This window comes from Rhopalosiphum padi, chromosome 1 (assembly GCF_020882245.1).
Source record: "Rhopalosiphum padi isolate XX-2018 chromosome 1, ASM2088224v1, whole genome shotgun sequence".
Lineage (NCBI taxonomy): Eukaryota > Metazoa > Arthropoda > Insecta > Hemiptera > Aphididae > Rhopalosiphum > Rhopalosiphum padi.
Window position 1 is genome coordinate 21048273 of NC_083597.1, and position 20233 is coordinate 21068505.

At 24.6% G+C, this 20233-nt stretch overlaps 1 protein-coding gene and 1 long non-coding RNA gene across 2 annotated transcripts; both read left to right on the forward strand.

The window, feature by feature from the left end:
* The first annotated feature begins 1673 nt into the window (after window positions 1-1673).
* LOC132925065 (uncharacterized) lies at window positions 1674-12992 on the forward strand. Its single transcript, XM_060989494.1, has 17 exons — window positions 1674-1757; window positions 3516-3707; window positions 3803-4073; window positions 4572-4957; window positions 5115-5280; window positions 5458-5639; window positions 5723-5991; window positions 8373-8589; window positions 9602-9814; window positions 9898-10047; window positions 10361-10517; window positions 10626-10811; window positions 10884-11077; window positions 11344-11506; window positions 11960-12141; window positions 12283-12548; window positions 12617-12992. Exons 1-17 carry the CDS (start codon window positions 1725-1727, stop codon window positions 12810-12812), a joined length of 3423 nt encoding a protein of 1140 aa, XP_060845477.1. The 5' UTR covers window positions 1674-1724; the 3' UTR covers window positions 12813-12992.
* A 2766-nt stretch (window positions 12993-15758) lies between these two features.
* On the forward strand, window positions 15759-16606 carry LOC132932254 (uncharacterized). Its single transcript, XR_009662837.1, has 3 exons — window positions 15759-16035; window positions 16126-16235; window positions 16426-16606. It is a non-coding gene; the product is annotated as an uncharacterized LOC132932254 (long non-coding RNA).
* Window positions 16607-20233: the final 3627 nt, after the last annotated feature.

Consider the following 20233-nt stretch of genomic DNA (forward strand, 5'->3'; position numbering starts at 1 on the left):
GTTGACTTTCTTTAAAGTATGTTTATAAGAATTAAGATAAAATTATTAGACTATTATTATTATTATTATTTTGTATTATTGTATTAATAGATAAGTAGTTATAACTTATAAGGTATAAGTACATTGTACATTATACTTACTGCTTATATATTAACAATAAGTATGATATAATATATTATGATGTATTGGAAAAATACCTTGAGCACTCTAGATAAAAGAAGAATGGAAGCATTAGAGATATGGACATGGAAGAAAATGATGAAATCAGCTGAAGAGAAAGGAAATCGAACATAGAAGTGTTAAATATGATAGAAGAACCAAAACAAATTATCAAAATGATGGAAATAAGAAAAACCAAGTTCTTCGGACACATTATGAGACATAACATATTAATTACAAATATTATGGAAGGGAAGATAAATGGGAAAAGAGGAAGAGGACGGCCTAGAGAAACAAATCTGGGAAATATGAAGAAATTATTATCTCTAGGGAGTTATGTAGAAATGAAGAGACTAGCGGAGAATAGGGAAGATTGGTTGAAGCGTCAAGGCGTATTGTCTTTAGATAAAAAAAAAAAATTGGAAAAATATTTAGGATAGGTATTAGGTATTATACTATTATACCTATACTAAATATTATATTTTATCATGATTATTGTACCTATTCGGATAACATTTTGACATTTCCCTAATAATAGTATAGAAATCAAAAATATTTTTTCTTTTAAATTTAAGTGATTTTATTAAAAAATAATGTATAAAGATAGATTAAATTTAAATCAATTTATTTTTAATAAGTCCTAAGTAGGTGTATAGAAATTATATATTTATATGACGTAATGTCACGTACAGTATACTACTCGATAACATTAACATAATTGTGTAATATTACCTAATACTAAAACGTAGATAGGTACCTACGTCAGGTTATTCTTAAAAACGTACGCGAAGTAGTAAGTCATAACACTCATAATTTATAATAGTTATAATTATAAGTTTTTGAATAATATTCATAATTAAATTATTATTTTACTACTATTTATTTTATCATAAATATGTAAGTACCTACTTCTAGCTATATATTTAATACCTAATCATGGATTTAAATTAAAAACTGTATTATAGTTTATTCGAAATATATCTTATATATCTAATATTATTTGTCTAGTTAATGAATATTTAATATACGGTTATTATACCAATATTATAGGTAATATTATCTATTTATAATAAATAATAATAGATAGTAAAAGTCGTAAAAAATAAAAAATGTTTTGTGACAATAATGGATAAATAATCCTAATATTATTTAATAATATTACAAAACAATAAATATGATATATTGATATCTTTAAATAATTATTACTTATTACATATTAAAAACTTCTACGGTAATAATTTTAAACTGTAATAATTTATAGCTCAAGAATACGATATGTATTCCGAATTAAGAAACATCGACTAACATTTTAATGTGTAATTAATCAATTAATATATCTATGTATACCGTATTCAATAGCACTTTTTTGAGTGGGATCTGTAAACCATTATAATGATTACTCGTAATTGTATGGACAGATATTATAGGCATATCATCACATTTAATAAATCAACACTGATTACTGATTAGATATACAATTAAATACCTAATAAAATAATATATAATTTGTATACATTTTTATAAATTAGATGACACAATAAATTATTTATACGTAATATACTATAATGTATTTCTCAAGGACGTGGATAATCAATCAGGTAAGAAAATATTTTTTATTTTAAAACTAATTATAAGTACTCTACACCAAGTTCATAATAATATCATAATTCATAGTATACTAAGAAAGTTAACGAAATAGTATATTTTTAAAGGTTCAACCTTTTATTATCATCAAGATCGATTTTTTTTTTTAAATATATAATGTTTATTGCAATTTGTAGGTGTTTATTTAATAAATAATTTAGAATACTTTATACCTACTTGAAATTATAATTCATATATTAAAAGTACTACCTTAATACCTTATCAATTTTTTTATTAAAACAATCATACAATATACAAATTTGCATTAAAAATACATTTTTTTTCAATGACTTTATGGTTATAATAGTTATAGGTATTGCAATTGAAACATGTAAAATGAGATACTATTTAAATTAGTCATATTGAATGTGCAGAATCGTGCCGTGGGGGGGAGGGCATGCGCCCCGGGCGCATAGCTTAAAGGGGGCGCCAAAAAAATTGAAATGCATAATGATAAATAAAATAGGGGGCGAATATTTTTAATTTTGCCCTGGGCGCCAAATCTTAACGGCACGGCTCTGTGAATGTGTATACAAATATTCGATCTAGAAAATATATTTTTTTAACTTATTCTTCTTATAAAAAATCGACAAGGATTTTATACAACAGATATAATACATATTTATCAATCATAATAGACATTAATATTTGAACTGCATGTCCCCCATATTCTATAGACTATAATAGTTATTAGTTAATTACAAAGTGCAATTATTGTTAGAAAGAGATAGCGATGTCTGTGTATATGATTATATCCTCATTTTATAAAAATATTATTTTCTTTATTGTCTTACGTTGTATGCTATCTTTTTCTAACAATGCTGGCCCCATAGAGTAGTATAGAGTTGTAAGTAGCCGTATCGATAAATATTGAGGCGACCAATGCTTCCTATTTACAATATAACTACGAGTATTTTCAGTGAAACAAATAATTATGTAAAACATTGAGTTTATTTCATTGAGATTAAACTTTTAAATATATATTATATTATATATTATTACATAATATGAGCCTTGAGATCATAGACTATCAAATAGAAATCAAATAGAGTACGGGAATTGATTTTGATTGTATAATTAATTGGAATTTAAGGATGGACATTTTTTACACCCCCCCCCGCCGAAATTAATTTCCATATAAACGCCACTGTTAAAAACCACGTCATTTTATTACATTAATTAATTTACTAAACTGAATTACTATTATTTTTATTTAACCGTTATATGTTTTATTTTTTTTTAGGCATAATAATATCTATCGTATTATTTTAATTAAAGATAACATTGAATTACTCTGCTTTGTTTGAGCTCTTTTGGGCGTTTATTCTAATGAAACAAAAACAAAATAAATAAATAACACAATTTTAATACTTAAACGTTAAACAATTATTATACAAAATAATATTACATAGTTTATCTATTTACAAATTACAAACTAACTTATCTCTCTGTTATCAGTCCATTTTTTATATAATAGTTCTATGTTATCAACAAAGCATTTATTGAAACCATGAACTAAGATTAATCTTGGTCCATGATTAAAACTGATTAATGTCTAATTTTTTAGGTATATCCGTTCTTACGATTACAAAATAATTAAATATTATAAATCACGTATAATTATTTACAAAAAACAATATAAACAATAAACATATTATTTATATATTTGAATATTCAATGAGGTTATTGTAAAATTATTATTATTAATATAGGAGCAAGGAAAGTTGGTATACGCCGTGATCATATTGTTTTTAATAGTTAGTTCGGTGTTTTGCGAAGTGGAAGTAAAAATTACCAAAGGAATTTTAAAAGGTCAAATTTTGAAATCTAGAAATGAACGACCTTATTACTCGTTTACTGGTATACCGTATGCAAAACCACCTGTTGGAAAACTTCGATTTGAGGTAGATATCTACTCAATCTTCACTGTTTTTCAAAAAAGGATTGTCAGTCCGTTACAATACCACGGCAATTACCTATACCTCGTATTATATCATAGGCTCCGGAACCAATTGATCCATGGGATGGTACATTAGATGCCACTAAGCATTCAAACGCATGTGTCCAAAAACATGAAACTAATAGCAGTGAAGATTGTCTATATTTAAATGTATACACGCCAAGTATAGATGCTGATTTTCCCGTGATGTTTTGGATTCACGGAGGGGCGTTTTATTTAGGACATAGTAGTCCGAATATGTTTGGTCCGGATTATTTTATGGATACAAACGTAGTTTTGGTCTCGATTAATTTTAGACTAGGCATATTAGGTGAGTTATATATTTATGATAAATAATATTATAACATAAATATCATTAAATTAATTGTATATATTCTGTAAGAACTCGTAGAACATATATACAACAAATTAACTATATAATAACATAACTATAGAGTTCACATTTTATAGTAATCTGTATTTTTTTGATTTTAAAGAGTTACCTGTATAAATTTATTTTTACATTTATTTTATAACTGGAACTTTTTATATATTACGTAGGTATACGCTAACTGTAACTAATATAAGTTATTATTCATACGCAATGTATTATTGAATTAACGTTTTTTTTAGTTATATAGGACTACAAAATTCTAATTGGTAATAATTTTTGTTTTAATCAATTTTTTAAAATTCATTTACACAGCTAGTTAATTACCTTCCTTTGTCAGTTATTTTTACTTGACAATCATTACAGTGTTAGAATTTATTTTAATATTATTATTATTATTATATGATAGTACGAATGCACGATACATTTCTTTGCTAGGTTTTTTGAGTACCGAAGACGATGTTATACCTGGAAACTATGGAATGAAAGATCAAGTTCTGGCATTACAGTGGGTTCAAGAAAACATTGATAAATTTGGTGGTGATCCTGGAAAAGTTACTATTTTTGGCGGAAGCTCTGGTGGAGCCAGTACTGGTTATCATATGTTATCGCCGATGAGTAAAGGCCTATTCCATAAAGCTATACTCCAAAGTGGTACTCCATTATGTCGTTGGAGTACGTATCTGCCGGGTGTAGCTCGCGATCGAAGTAAAATAATTTCACGTTTAGCTGGATGCGATGGAAACTCATCTTCTACAAATATGTTGAAATGTCTCAAGGCGTTACCCGAAAGATTTTTCAGTGATGTGTATGAAAAACTTTGGGTAAGAAAATTATATTTGATTTTCCACAGACATAAAAAACCTATTTGAACATTAATTATTTCATTAAAACCATTATATTATCCTATTTTTTTTTCATAAATATTACTCGAATCTTAGTCGGGTATTTTTTCCTTCCAATAAATGTACTATGATATAGGAATGGCGATCGTATCCAACTGTATTATTTTCGCCAGTAGTGGAGCAATGCAACTCTGGTCGAGAAGCATTTCTTTGTCGTCATCAGTTGAACGAGTTCAAACAAGAATCATTCGTGCCAGCCATTATCGGATTAAACTCAGCTGAAGGTGGAATGATAGTTTCTTGTAAGTTGGTGCTAAGAAAATTAATATTGTCTTCTTATGTCTGAGCAATTTTCACACCATCGATGGTAATTTTGTAATTTTTGATAGGATTCTTTGTAAAAAAAAAAAACTATCGAGAAATATATATGCAGTATTATTTGATCTATAATTTGATCTAAAAATATATTTTTATTTTAGCTTTGTACAATGACACGTCTATTCAATATCCAGAATTGTATACAGGTTTTAATCGCTTGTTATCGATCATACTATCACATCAGCATTTTACATTGGATTTGGATGAAATTGGTGAAAATGTATTTAAGAAATATTTTCCATCTGGAAAAATTGGAGATCATTCACATTTTAAAACTATAGAAGTAATATTAAATATATTATATAAGTCTCTTAAATTATGTAGGTATTAAATACATTTCGACACTAAAATGTATTGATGTTTTAGATGATTACCGACGGTCGTTATCTTCACGGTATATTAGACATGGCTTTCAAACTGGTGTCTCCAGTGTATTTTTATTTATATGATTATCAAAATGAATTTTCATTTAATACTTTATATGGTAAATGTAATAAAAAATTAGGAATCACACACGGCGACGAGTTGACCAGTTTATTCAAATCAGATACCATAAATCCTAGAAAATTAAATTTAAGAGACACGGCGGTTTCAAAGCTGATGGTTGATGTTTGGACAAAATTTGCTACAGCAAAGTTAGTATTATTATTCAGATGATTATAATAGTAGATAGTTATCAGTATTAATAATAATAATAAGCATTAAGTGTTAAAGATAAGAAAAAATAGTAATAATAATAAGTTTTTTTACACAGAAGTTATAGATGGAGAAGGGTTGAGGTTGTTGCACAATTATTTTGACGCAATTAATTTCTTGGTTTTATGAAGTCGAATTGTGGAAGAACATTCGCTATTGTATCTATAAAAGTCCTGAATAGAACCAGTATGGTGATAGATTTTGAATAGTTTATTACGTTTTACGTTTTATTACGATTTGTGTTCCAAATTTTATTAATTAAAAATTTTTGAAATATAAAATTATATATTTATATATTCTGAACTTAATTTTCCTCCCATGTTTGTACAGACTTAAGACTGTCTGCAGTTCAGTACATAAGTAGGTTAAAAATATTTTTTGATTTTATTTAAAATTAGTATATATTGTCATATTGTTGAATATATACAAACCCACATATCACTATATCAATAACCTCACTAGAATAAAATTATTAATATTATTATCAGTATTATTAAAAATACAGTGTACTCTTGATTATCCGCGAGTGGACTATCCGTTGTCTTCTGCGGAATCATCTACATACCTATATGTATACCCAAAAAAAAAAATATATATTTTTACATTATAGGTACATCATAATTGGTTTAATTGAGTTGTGATAACCGATTACTAAATAACGACCTAAAATACAATACGCTTTTTTAATACATATTAATACTTTTTGGTATAATTGCTGATAAGTTTAATGAAAAAAAAATTTCATCCAGTATCATTGGAGATACGTCATTCTATGTTATAACCTAATAATCAAAATATTGCAATATTGGTTGTTAAATTTCAATTTCAATTTCCAATTTATTTTTTATTATAAAATTTAAAATATTTTCGTATTTTTAATTTTCTGGTATATCGAATTTGGAATCAAAGTGTTTGAGGCGTTGATCAACGTTATTTATCGTAGGATGATTATCTAATATATAATAGATAATATATGTTATCTATATATATGTTGTAGATTTACTATTTAGTGAGATAGGATTGTTGGATGAATTTGAAGTTGAAAATTAACGGGTTTTCCTGTGTGTAACAACTTGAAAAAGGGATCCGTATGATGAGATGAAGCAATCGTGGATTTACATTTATTGGTCCCAGATTTTTACCCGTGAAGGTGGCAGTTGCCGCTGGTTAATAACGGCATATTTAAATAACTTTTAATTAAATTATAAAATACCATATAACTTCTATGCGATAACTGGCGAAAAAAAGACTGCTAAAGATGAGACCGTGTCTCTCGTCGTGATTGTGGACATTATTGTGCACTATATTCCGTCATACTTAAAGATATACTATTTTAATTGTTGAATTTATTCATTTAGATTAATTGTATCAATCTTCTTTACATAATAGTTAAGTCAAAATTAACAATCAGAAAAAGTGCAAATGCTTTTAATTTATGGCAAATGGAATAAAAATTCTCGTTAGGCAGAAAAATATATGCGGCAGAAGAACAGTCCAGGTCAATATCATTCACCACATATACTTTTTATTAAAATTGAAAAATTATTGATTAACTTCTGAGAGTTTTCTGTAAAAGTAGTCTGTAACCTGTAATCTAGCATAATTAATATTAATGATATTAAAGACGATGTAGAATTTCAAGTTATAATACTTAAATTAGCTTAAGTCTACGATCTTTGCATGAGCGTATTGAATAGATGAAAAATTTAAACGTTCATATAACAATGTACTTATATATCTACTAGCTTGTAAAAAAACATTTAAATTTATTCTAATGCAATCCAGTCAAAAACTATTTAGTGTTGCTTAACACACACGGTATATCTACTTATTAGAATAAATATCTATTTAACTTAACATAATTAAATTGTTTTTATATGTTTTATTTATTTTATTAGCTACAATTTTATTTCAAACCTTCTATCATATTATATCAGAACTATTTAGTAAAATATAAAAATTTAATATTTTTGGATTTAGTTAACTATTAAGTTGCATAGCATACTTATGTGTATATAATATATATTATATCAATATATATATAGATAGGTTTATTCATATGACATATCTAAATTTTACAAATTCGTAATAATATATAAAAAACTGAATGTGTGTATTTTAATTTTATCCCATCTTATTTATTGACAATACATTTGCTGATAAAAATCGTGGTAAGTGTTTTTAAGCAGAAAATATTATGTTCTAATGTTATTTATTATAAAAAATTTAAATTTAAATAAACAGTATAATTGTATAAATATAAAATTGTCTATTACTTAATAATATAATAATATTACTTAATGTTGAACAATATTTATAGATTACCTACTATTGATGGTACAATAAATGGCCCAGCTTGGCCTACATTCCATTCACAGAGACAATCAATACTTCACATACATTCAGATCATCCAGATATTATACAAAATCCGTTTGAAGAAAAATATATATTTTGGAATAAATTGCCTCTTCTTTCTAATTTCAAGAAAGTTATTTCTAAAAATAAATTTTCTTCATATCATATGAAAAATGAGTTGTAATTATAGGTACTGAATTTAGTACATTTTTATAAAAATTATTTATAATTAATAAATATTAATTAATATGTATTTGATATTTTTTTAAATACACAATTAATTATCTTGGTAATATTTTATATGTTTTACAGTTAAACAAACTATTAAAATATTAAAATAATTAATTTCCATTTTATTTTAAATCTTTATTATTATTCTAATAAAGACAATGGTTAAACCAATTACCATTTTGATCAAATAGTTGGAAGTCGAGAAGTCAACAATGATTATAAAATAATAAATATAAAGATTTGTATTGAAAATACCTTAAGATTATCTATTCAATTATTCTTGAACTTCCTCTTTGGTTTATAATTTGCACTATTAATATTTTATTATTCATAATAAATTACAGGATAACCATTCAACATTAATATTATAGCCAAAATACAGAGGGAAAAAATATAAGACATGCAGGTCAAACTGCAAATCATGAATAATAATTAAGATTCTATTTTAATTAACTGTTTTGCAGGGCAAATATGTTTGACATTGTCATCTTAAAATGTATATTTTGTACTATGTATAAATTGCATATGATTGTAAACACTTTGCAGTAGACAATAATAGACACAAATTATGTCATTAAACTTCTCAACGACTTAAGTATTCATTTTTTACTTAATATCTGGACCTATCTAAATAGTTTTTCTACGAGGTAATTTTTTTGTTCACATTTTAGCATAAGTCAAAATTATTTGCTTGAATAATAAAAATGATTTTATTATATTAACCAGTCTTTCTTTCTAAATAAAAAATATTGAATTTTATATATATATACCTCTATTTTGTTTACACTTTTCGGAACAAAGCCGAATATTAAACAAAAATATTATTTATTGTGTAATATAATTATAATAATGACAAATATTAAAATGGTTTTTGTATACTAATTTTTTGAGTATATTTTTTTTTTATCAGAAACTCAGTATAGAAGTACCTAACAATTAATTTTTTTTACAGCTATTTTTGATTTTGTCATTTTTATTATCAATTAATAATTACAATGAAAACATGTGGTATTCTTATGCTACTAGTCGGACTCGTATTCGGCACGGATAATACTTTGAAGTTAAGTCAAGGAAAGATAAAAGGTAGTGTTTTTAAGTCAAGAAATGGACGAGATTTTCAAGCATTCCAGGGAATACCTTATGCCAAACCACCGATTGGAGACCTTAGATTACAGGTATTTGCATACCTTGATGTTATGAAATTTCAAATTTGTATTGATTTTAATTGGCATTATTAAAAAATGTGATTATTTTTTAGGATCCTGTAGAAGCAAATTCATGGAAGGGTATTTTAGACGCAACCAAAGAAAAACCAATGTGCATTCAAAAAAATTTGTTCATGTATCAATCATATAATACACTTTTGGGTGCTGAGGATTGTTTATATATTAATGTATACACTCCTAAGGTAATTGGATTAATTAAAAAAAAAATCATTCTGATAATATTGTCTTGTGTAATATAAAATTGTAATGATACTTTCCTGAAAAATTATAAAAAATTGATTACTTTTTATTTATTTATTTAACAAATAAGTATAAGCCTAAAATATGATTTCGTCATAGTTTATTAAAAATAGACCAAATTATAAAAGAAATAATAAAATTATAGAGAATATTACTTAAAAATACCTTTAGCTAAACGGTACATTTATTAAATTATTATACTTTATTTGTTTATCTATTATATATATATATATATATATATTTTATTATTTATAGGTCCATAAAAAAAAAAATGACTTGCTTCCGGTAATGGTTTGGATCCCAGGTGGAGGTTTCAGCTCAGGACATGGAGGTATGAGTTTATACGGTCCTCAATATTTGCTAGACAAGGATGTCGTTGTTGCTTCTTTCAACTATAGAGTTGGACCTCTAGGTAAATTATTAGAATACTTATAAGTTAGATGTTTTACAATTTTTACTTTAATTTATGATATTCGTTCAATAAAAAATAACAATAAAACTATTAACTTTTTTTTTTTAGGTTTTTTAAGTACCGAAGATGACATTTTACCGGGAAATTATGGTATGAAAGACCAAGTTTTAGCATTGAAGTGGGTCAAAAATAATATTGAAAAGTTTGGCGGAGATCCGAATAAAGTAACAATATTTGGTGAAAGTGCTGGATCAGTCAGTGTTGGATTACATTTATTATCTCCACTGAGCAAAGGTATACGGATTTTTTTGTTATATACCTACTTGCAATTTTATATACTATATCGCTTAAAATGTATTTCTATAGGATTATTTCATAAAGCAATACTTGAAAGTGGGACTCCCCTATGTCGATGGGGTGTATCTCCTCCTGGATGGGCTAAACGTAGAGCCTCAGCTCTATCTACTATTTCTGGATGTCCTGAAGACTCAAAACAGTTGGCTGAATGTCTGAGGGATATGCCTGCAGAATTATTAGTAGATCTTCTCTACAACTTATTTGTAAATAAATTTTTTTTTTACGTAAAAATATATATTTCTGTTCATTGTTTTAATTCTACGTCTACATAATAGAAACGTTACAGAATTTAATATTTAAACTCCACACAAAGATTATGTTAAAAGTAATACTAAAACATGTCTAATATAATCGATTATTTTAGTTATTATTTACTCTTTAGTTACTAATACATATTATATACATATTTTTTTTAAAAATGTATAATATATGCATATATCAATATGTATCTAAAATATTTTTCTTATAGGAATGGAAAGTGTTCCCGGCAATCACTTTCATGCCTGTTGTTGAAAACTGTGAAAATAAAACAGGGTTTTTATGTAAATATCCTTTGGTTGACTTTAAACAAGAAACTAATGTTCCAATTTTAATGGGTATGAACTCCGGAGAAGGTGGTCTTTTTGCTGCTCGTGAGTTATTTTCTTTTTTTATTGTTTAAAATAACAATAATATTTTTTAATTATTATTCACGCTCCATTTAAACAATTTGTAAATGAAAATAAAATAATTTTTTAGCATGATGTTTTTTTTTTGTAGTTTATTAGTTATTTATTAGTAATTGTAAATATTAATTAGTAATTAATATTTTAGAAGTTGAACTTAACACAATCAATAAAATACAATTTATTTTTCGCATAACCTTCAAACTTTAGACCATAAAATAAAATCCAAAGATTTGTTAACTTTAAATATTTATTGCTTAATAAAATAAAATTAGTTCATGTACATATATGGTATGGTTCAATTTTATGCTCTGTTTTTATTTTTAAAATTATAAATAAATAATATTATTTTGGAAATTGGTGAAAAAATAATGAAAATATATGTGTATTTTATGTTATACATTTTTATTTTTTTAATAGGAATCTATAATGAAAAATGTGAAGTCGACCTCGAATTAAAGAATAATTTTAATCACTATATTTCATCGTTGCTTATTTATAAATATACGGCAAAGGTGTCTGATCTTCCCATAATTAGTAAAAAAATATACAAACGTTACTTTGTTAAAGGCAATATGGATGATCCTTTAAATTCTGTTAAAGTTAGTAGAGACTGACTTATGTAACAATATATTATATTTAAAATACCAAAATGTATTAAATTTAAATTTAGTAAATACAATAAGATGTTTTAGAAAAATGTATTACCTAATATATACTCCATTTTGTGTTTTTTTTTGCAGATGATTAGCGGTGGAATTTTTCTAGATGGAATATTTGATATGGCAATCAAACTATCATCACCGGTTCATTATTATGTTTATAATCATACAAATGAGATGTCATTTAATTCATTTTTTGGACCATGTCCTAAAAAATTAGGTGTAACGCACGGTGATGAAATGATAAGCCTATTCTTTACAAAGGACCAGGCTGAATTAAAAGGGGAGGATCTCAATGTATCTAAACTTATGATCGATATATGGACTAGTTTCGCTATCACTGATAAGTACGTAATAATTGTTGTAAATATTTAACATCAGTAAAAAAATAAACGTTTTATAATGATATAAACAGACCCACGATTGATGGTACTGACAATGGAAAAAAATGGCCGCTGCTGGATTCCGAAAGTATGCAATATCTGTTGATTAGTTCAAGTAAACCTATCATATCCACGAAGCCATTCATAGAAGAGTACACATTTTGGAAAAGCTTACCATTATCATCACAATTTAAGAAGACTGAAGAGGTTTTAAAAACTGAACTTTGATTTAAAAAACAATTAAATGCAAGTTTATACATATATAATATATTATATATTTTTCTAATGTGATAACTCGTTTTAAACTATTGATATAAACTGTAAACTATGAGGTAAAAATGTAAAAACACCTAAATGTTACTATAATTATTATTTTTTAATTGAATTAAACACTATAAACAATTTTTATTTTAGAATGAAAATATTTACTAAAAATATAAATTAAATAAATATAATTTCGATACCTACAAAATTATGTATATTACATTTGGTATATGAAATTATTTTTTATTGTGTGCAATTCTACATTTCATTGCAATAAAATATAATCAAAATATCAAAATATTTTAAAGGGGCGGCAATATTAATGTTGGGAAACACTTTGATAATCTTAATTATATATCTGATATCTATATAATATTGTTCATTATAAGGATAGATGATGGACATTCTATTTTTATTTAATGCATGCTAACGATAAAAAAAAATATTTGAAAGATTTATTAATTAATGTATCTATTTATCCGTTCATTAAATAGAACACTGTATTATATTATACTATAGTATATTATAATTTATAATTAATTGATGAAAACACAATATTTTACGTATCTTTTTTATCCGCCCTTATAGGCACAACTCGCACAGGTACTAATCTTTACATTTGATTTTTAGTAATTAGAATAATTAATCTTATCTTAGACTTCTTAGTGTATTAGTGAAGTATCGTACGACTGTGTCTTATACTCTTATATAATTTAGCGAGACTTTTATACTTACCTATCGTTTTACTCACAGTCAAACTAAAGCAATTATTTTATTCACAAAGCAGGTAATTCTAATTTTAATATATTTATAAAAAAAAAATATATATTTTCTACCTAATTAGTTTTAAAATACTAATTATTATTATTATTAATCGGATTATTACTCTCAATATATATTCATATTTAAATATTTTTAAATTTTACTGTCATGTAATTAATAATTAGTATTTTAGGGCATACAACTTAAAAACATTGCTCTTAACACATCCTAAAAGAAGTATAAAACATAGGATTTTATAAAAAGGACATTGATATTTTTTATTAAATTTTATTGTTTTTGTAAAAATAAAATTTATTTATTCTTATATACTCGTACAAATAAGGTAGTATAATTTGAGTGATATAATTGCATAATTTAAAAGTATACAAAAAAAAGTATATAGAATATGTGAATTTTAAGTTATTTATTAGGTTTATTGAATATTTAAATCTAATCATCTAATATTTTTAGATTTGAGCAGAGTTAATATACATACATTTTACTATGTGTATTTTTTTGTGTCAGTACTCGATAAGTAGTTAACAAAATCTTCAACTTTTATTGTGGCTTTTGATAGAAAATTGGATCTAGTTTGTGATTTTGAAAATATTTGGCTATTTGTAAACATTTGATAATTTAAGTTTTTTTCTATAAATATCGATAAACAATTTTATATCTAAAAATCGTATAAGCACAGATTTTTTTATAATAATTTTAAGTTAAAATTTTGATGAAATTCCATATTTAAATTGGGTATGAACAATAATGTTCTTTTTTTTTCTATAGATAAAAAAACATTATTTGTGGAGACACATTTAATTATATTATTACAATTTATAAACACAATAATATTATTAAAACATTTAGATGACTATAAACTATTATCTATTTATACGATAAACCTATTATACTTTCATAACATTAGGTACATGTTATGTTGACTGCAAAGTTAATAATAAAATAAAATATTTTATTTCACCCTAGGTAATGTTACAATAACAAGTTATTAATGAGACCAAATATTTGAAAAACTTATTTATATACTAATAGTAATAGATCAGTATTTCTATCTGTCGGTTCAGAATAATGGGTAGTAGGCATATAATCTTATTACTTCTTATTGAGTCAGAACGGTTATATTGTTATACTACAGTGCATTAATTTCCAAAGAGAATTATCATATTTAATCTTAGTTACCTATCTTTATGACCATAATTATAAATAAATAAACATTTACAATATACACGTAGTTCATCAGTATTTGCTCGACGATCTCGATCAGTGCTGATCGAATTATACACAGCACACATACACACATTTATATTCGTTCAGTGCGGTGGTATTACGCTTACGAAGTACTTTGCGACTGGGTGTGCATAATATTATTTTACGATCTCGTCACATTCATATAATCACATACAATATAATATTAATGGTATTTAATTTAATATATTCATAAAGTATAATGAAAACAGGTAAAATTATAGTTATATCAGCTAATTATTTCATCGTCGAAATTGTATATGACACAATATTAACTAAGACCATCATCAAACGATATAATATATATTATCGATAAAAAAATAAATGACGAAAGTTGACTCTACACAACGAGTAGGCTTATATAAAATAACACTACATAATAATGAGAGTTATTAATTAAATATTATTAATTATTAAAGCAGTGGTATAATAACACATTTGTCCACAATTATTTGCATTATTAAATGTGTATAAAATATACATTGCAATGAGCTAAAATGTATATACAGAAAGTCTTCATTTAACGTTGTTTCGTTATTATACGCCGTAGAAGTTTAAGTTTAAGTATTAGTGTTTCGTTTAACACTGTAACAGTTTAAATATAATGTCGCTTGTGATGTACGTGATGTTCCCCAAATTGTTGTTATACTCGTATTTGTATGTTTGTGTGCTAGTAATTTAATTTTGTCGAACTTTTTCATATAATATTGTTATCGATTTGATTGATCATACGTAGGTACTATTTTTATTTAATTGAGGTAATAATATGTTCTTTGTAATCGTTTTTAATTTTGGCGATTAATTAATGCAACATACAGTAGAGACAAATAAAGTATTGTTGATTTTTAGCGAAATTATAATATTTTTCATGCCATATAGAACATCGGAAAATCGTGGTAGAAGTAACTCAAAAGTGTATGAATTCAATATGGTGAACTATTTGAAAGGCATGTATAATCGATCAGAAACCAAACCTGTTTCCACCATAAATCAAGAGATGCGTGTAATAAATTCCCGAGCTAGAAGAAAAAGATATCGATGAAGTGATTTATTCTTATGAAAAAAGCTAAGTAATGAAGATATACTATAATTAAATAAAAATCGACATTACGACAAAGTTCAAGAAGAAGAAAGTAAACAACCAAATGAAAGAGTACTTAAGGTAAAAGGGTTGTCTCAAGTTTACCAATTGATTGAAGAAGTTTTTAAAATTATAAATGATGAAGATTTAAACCATGAAACATTTTCGCAGGTTGATTGAAATGTTTTAAATAGTTTAACTTGTGTTACCGAGAATTGTATCACGATAAGAAAAATGTAGAAAAACAGTCAACACTAGACTCATTTTTTAAGAAATAAATTGTAAGTACTTTGCAAATAATTTAATATAAACAATTAATAATGTATAAATCAAATAATTAAATCGCGCAATTTGTATCATTCAATTTTAAATAATACATTGTTATTTATTGGCAGGAGCACATTATTATATAAAGTGTATGAAAAAAGTGTTTCACTTAACGTTTTTTTTGATTAACGTTGTATTTTACAGAAATCTAATCTCGACGTTAAATATGGACTTTCTGTACGTACGAGAGCGAGATACCGTAGTTATGCATTTAGTTTGCCTATACTATGCGCCAGGAAACAGTTAATGATAGTATGAGCCACGAAGTTAGTATGTAAAACAATATAATATTATTATTCATATTTTGTATTTTATATAAACCTAATTTTTATTGCCATTTACATTTATATTTAGCGTAATTCATAATATATTATTATACGGAAATTCGTACATAGATATTTTACATTTATATATTTTAGATTATAATATTACAATAAGCTTCAATACATAAAAAAGTTGCTATCAAAGCCCACTGTTAGATTCATTGGAATAATAATATTAATTGATGTTTTTAATACAATATTGATACAAATACAAACTCTGTTTTTTTTTAAAAGTACTCTTTTCCGGATGTTTTTAAAAGCAAACAATGTTTGACTAACCTGGCACATAACGAGAAATTGGTACTGAAATTAGTGTGAATATATTATAATAAAAACTAACTGTGTGTATTCTTTACATTTTTGGGAAAAAATATGCAATCTATTCAGCAATGAATCACTATTAAGTGTATTGTCGTATTGAACATACAATTCATCATTAATACATATTATGCATATTATATTTTATTCATACTATGTCTAGAAAACAGTTATTAAGACTATAAAAATAAATTTACCCCGGTAAAGTGTATAATAAGTAAATTACTACCAAGAGAAACACAATTATTACTATTTTTCAAGTTTTAAATTTTAATCCTCATTAAAAAATTAATTTAAATAATGAATATTTAAATAGCTTTTAACCACTAATATACATTGTACGTATATATAGTACATCGTATATAGTTATTCAGTTGCTTTCTGGTTTTTTTATAATTATTTTACATGTCTATTTCTGAAAAAAAAACCTTTAACAATTTAATGTGTGGGTAAACATAGAAGTACAATTTTTATACCTATATATAATAAATTTAAATTTTGATAAAATTGGATATTTTACAGAAAATAATGATCATAGATATCTATTATGTCGTAGATTATTCAAAAATATTATTTAAAGACACCATTTTGTGTATTATTATTTATTATAATAGTGTTATTGTAGTGATTTTTTCAAAGTGTGTAGATTAATTTTAATCAATTTATAACAAAAACCTATTCACATTTCACATCAATCTACGGCATTGACTTATAAGTTTTTGACAACTAGTTAGCCTACATATATCATAATAAAGTTGCTATATAATATATGCAATTTGTTTTTGGCAAAAATTAGTTATTATTTATTGTTTAAATTCTTTGATTAATATTATAATTTATAATATACTAGCTACTATATATACATAGTATAGTTAATACTATAATATTTATATTTTATACTTTATAGTATAAATATATTAGTTATTGGTGAATTTATATAACAATTTATTTAAAAGTTTCATTTTTACACCCTGTTGAACTATAGATACACTGTATTTAGTATATGATATTATGATATATTATATTATAAACCATAAAAAATGTATAAAAAGGAGGGAAAGAAGGTAACTGTTATGCTGTGTTCTGTATAGTAAGTGTTTTATAATTATTTCACTTTGTTAAAGTAATTGGTAAGGTTAATAATATTTTCATATTTCTTCTTACTTAATTGCAACAGGAACATTTTTATTTTTTTAAATTCTTTTAAATATTATTTTATTGGACAAACGGTGCAATGTATTGATGTATTCTTATTTTCGTATTTTACCTGCCTTAACGTCATATTATGTGTATAATATGTAATTTTTTTGTGAAAATGAAAAAATGTATTGTAATATTGTACTTTACCTTTCCGATAATATATTATACATTTTAACCATAATATAATTATAATATGTATATAGACGGAGTGAGATTGATATGACAAAAAAAAAAGATTCATGTATATAAATATAATATAGATAATATTTTACATAATATTGCTAACTATTATTATCAAATTAGTAAATATCGGTATAACGTAGATTATTGTGAATAGGTTCGTCATATTATTATTTATTTGAGGATAAATATCGATAAACGTTTAATATCCAATGTGTTTATCATTCAAACTATTTATTAAATTGTTCAAACTAATATTTCATACAAAATATACATTAACTATGCTTCTAAGCTCAAAATTAATTGAAAAGAGTAATTTCGATTTTAATAAATAATACATTTTTATTGTTTATCAAAATGTATAAATTAAATTTTCATTATTCAGTACAGTTAAATACATTTTTTCCGAAAATATCGAATTTGAAAATGTTTTTGAATTGTAACAAAATAATGAATATCGTTATCCATAGTTTAATTATTTAATTTTGTCCAAATTTGAACTTAAAATGTTTATCAAATATATTTAGATTTTTTAGATTTTTTGGTTTCAGTATATGGATTACTTATAAGGACCTAAATATTAAATTTTTAAGCCTCAACTATAAAAATGTATACAAGTGTTTACCGCTTTGCTGTACATATACGGTGTTGAGTAGATTAGGTACTATTATGTATGTGTAATGTGTTAAATTTTAATTCATTAATAAATCATTATATACGAAAAACGATTCTGAGCAGAGAATAAGGTTCGTCAGCCTATATCACTAAGTATATTTCATGATATAGCTTATCAAGTAATTTATATAAATTTTAGTATTACAGTTCGTTGATACATATGTTATTACACGGATAATTTTTTTAATTATAACAAAATAATTAACATTAATTCATCTTTTAATAAGTAATTTCGTTAAAATTTTAACTTCAAATGTATGTAAAAAATCAACCCTATTTTTTATGCAATATAAGAATTTAAAATGTCTATAATAAATATTTTTCTTTATACATTTTTTACTTATTTTCTTCTTATAAAGACATGTATTAAATTTCCAAAATAAAGATATAAAAAGAAAAATTTTATGGATTTTTAACAACAAAATAACTTGCAATTTTTTGTGATTTCGACGAATTTTGTTAAAATTCTATCTTCAAAAATATTAAAAAAAATTGCACCTATATATTTTTAATATTTGTATACAACTTAAGTGGTATCTTGTATTAAATTTTTAACAATTTTAACACAACGAATAAATTTTTATCGTCATTTATAGAAGCAAAAACTAAAAAATTGAAAATTTTTCATGTCCGTGAATAACTCAAATTTAATGATTTTATGGTGTAATAAAAATAACACTATAAATATTTGATGAAAATTTCAAGTTATTGCTTTGAGGCTAAATAATTATTTTACAAGTGAATAGAATATATAGGTTAAAAAACCACATAAAAACCTATTATACATTTTTAAATCTTAGATATAAAAACAACGTTTTTATGAATTTCTAATTATAAAATAATTTGCTAATTTTCACGATTTTTATGAATTTTGTCAAAATGGTTGATAATTTGCAAGAGAAAAAAAGATGGTTTAATTTAATTTATAAATATTTTATAAAATGTAGTTAAACTCATTAGTTGTCCTGTGATAAAGATACAATAACGAAACGCAATAAATATTTACAATGTTCGAATATTTTACACAATTAAACTAAGCTATTGACACAAAACGTGCTTGTGCAAATAATTCGTTTTTTTTTTAAAAATCCTGGAAGGTTCGATGTTGTCCAAAACCACGAGTAACAACACGGTGGGCACGATGTCAACATAAAAATACGTCATGATAGATACTGAAATTAATCGCGTAAAACTTACGTAACGATAGCAGCACAATTAAACTCATAACCACCACGTTTAAACTGTAAATACAAATA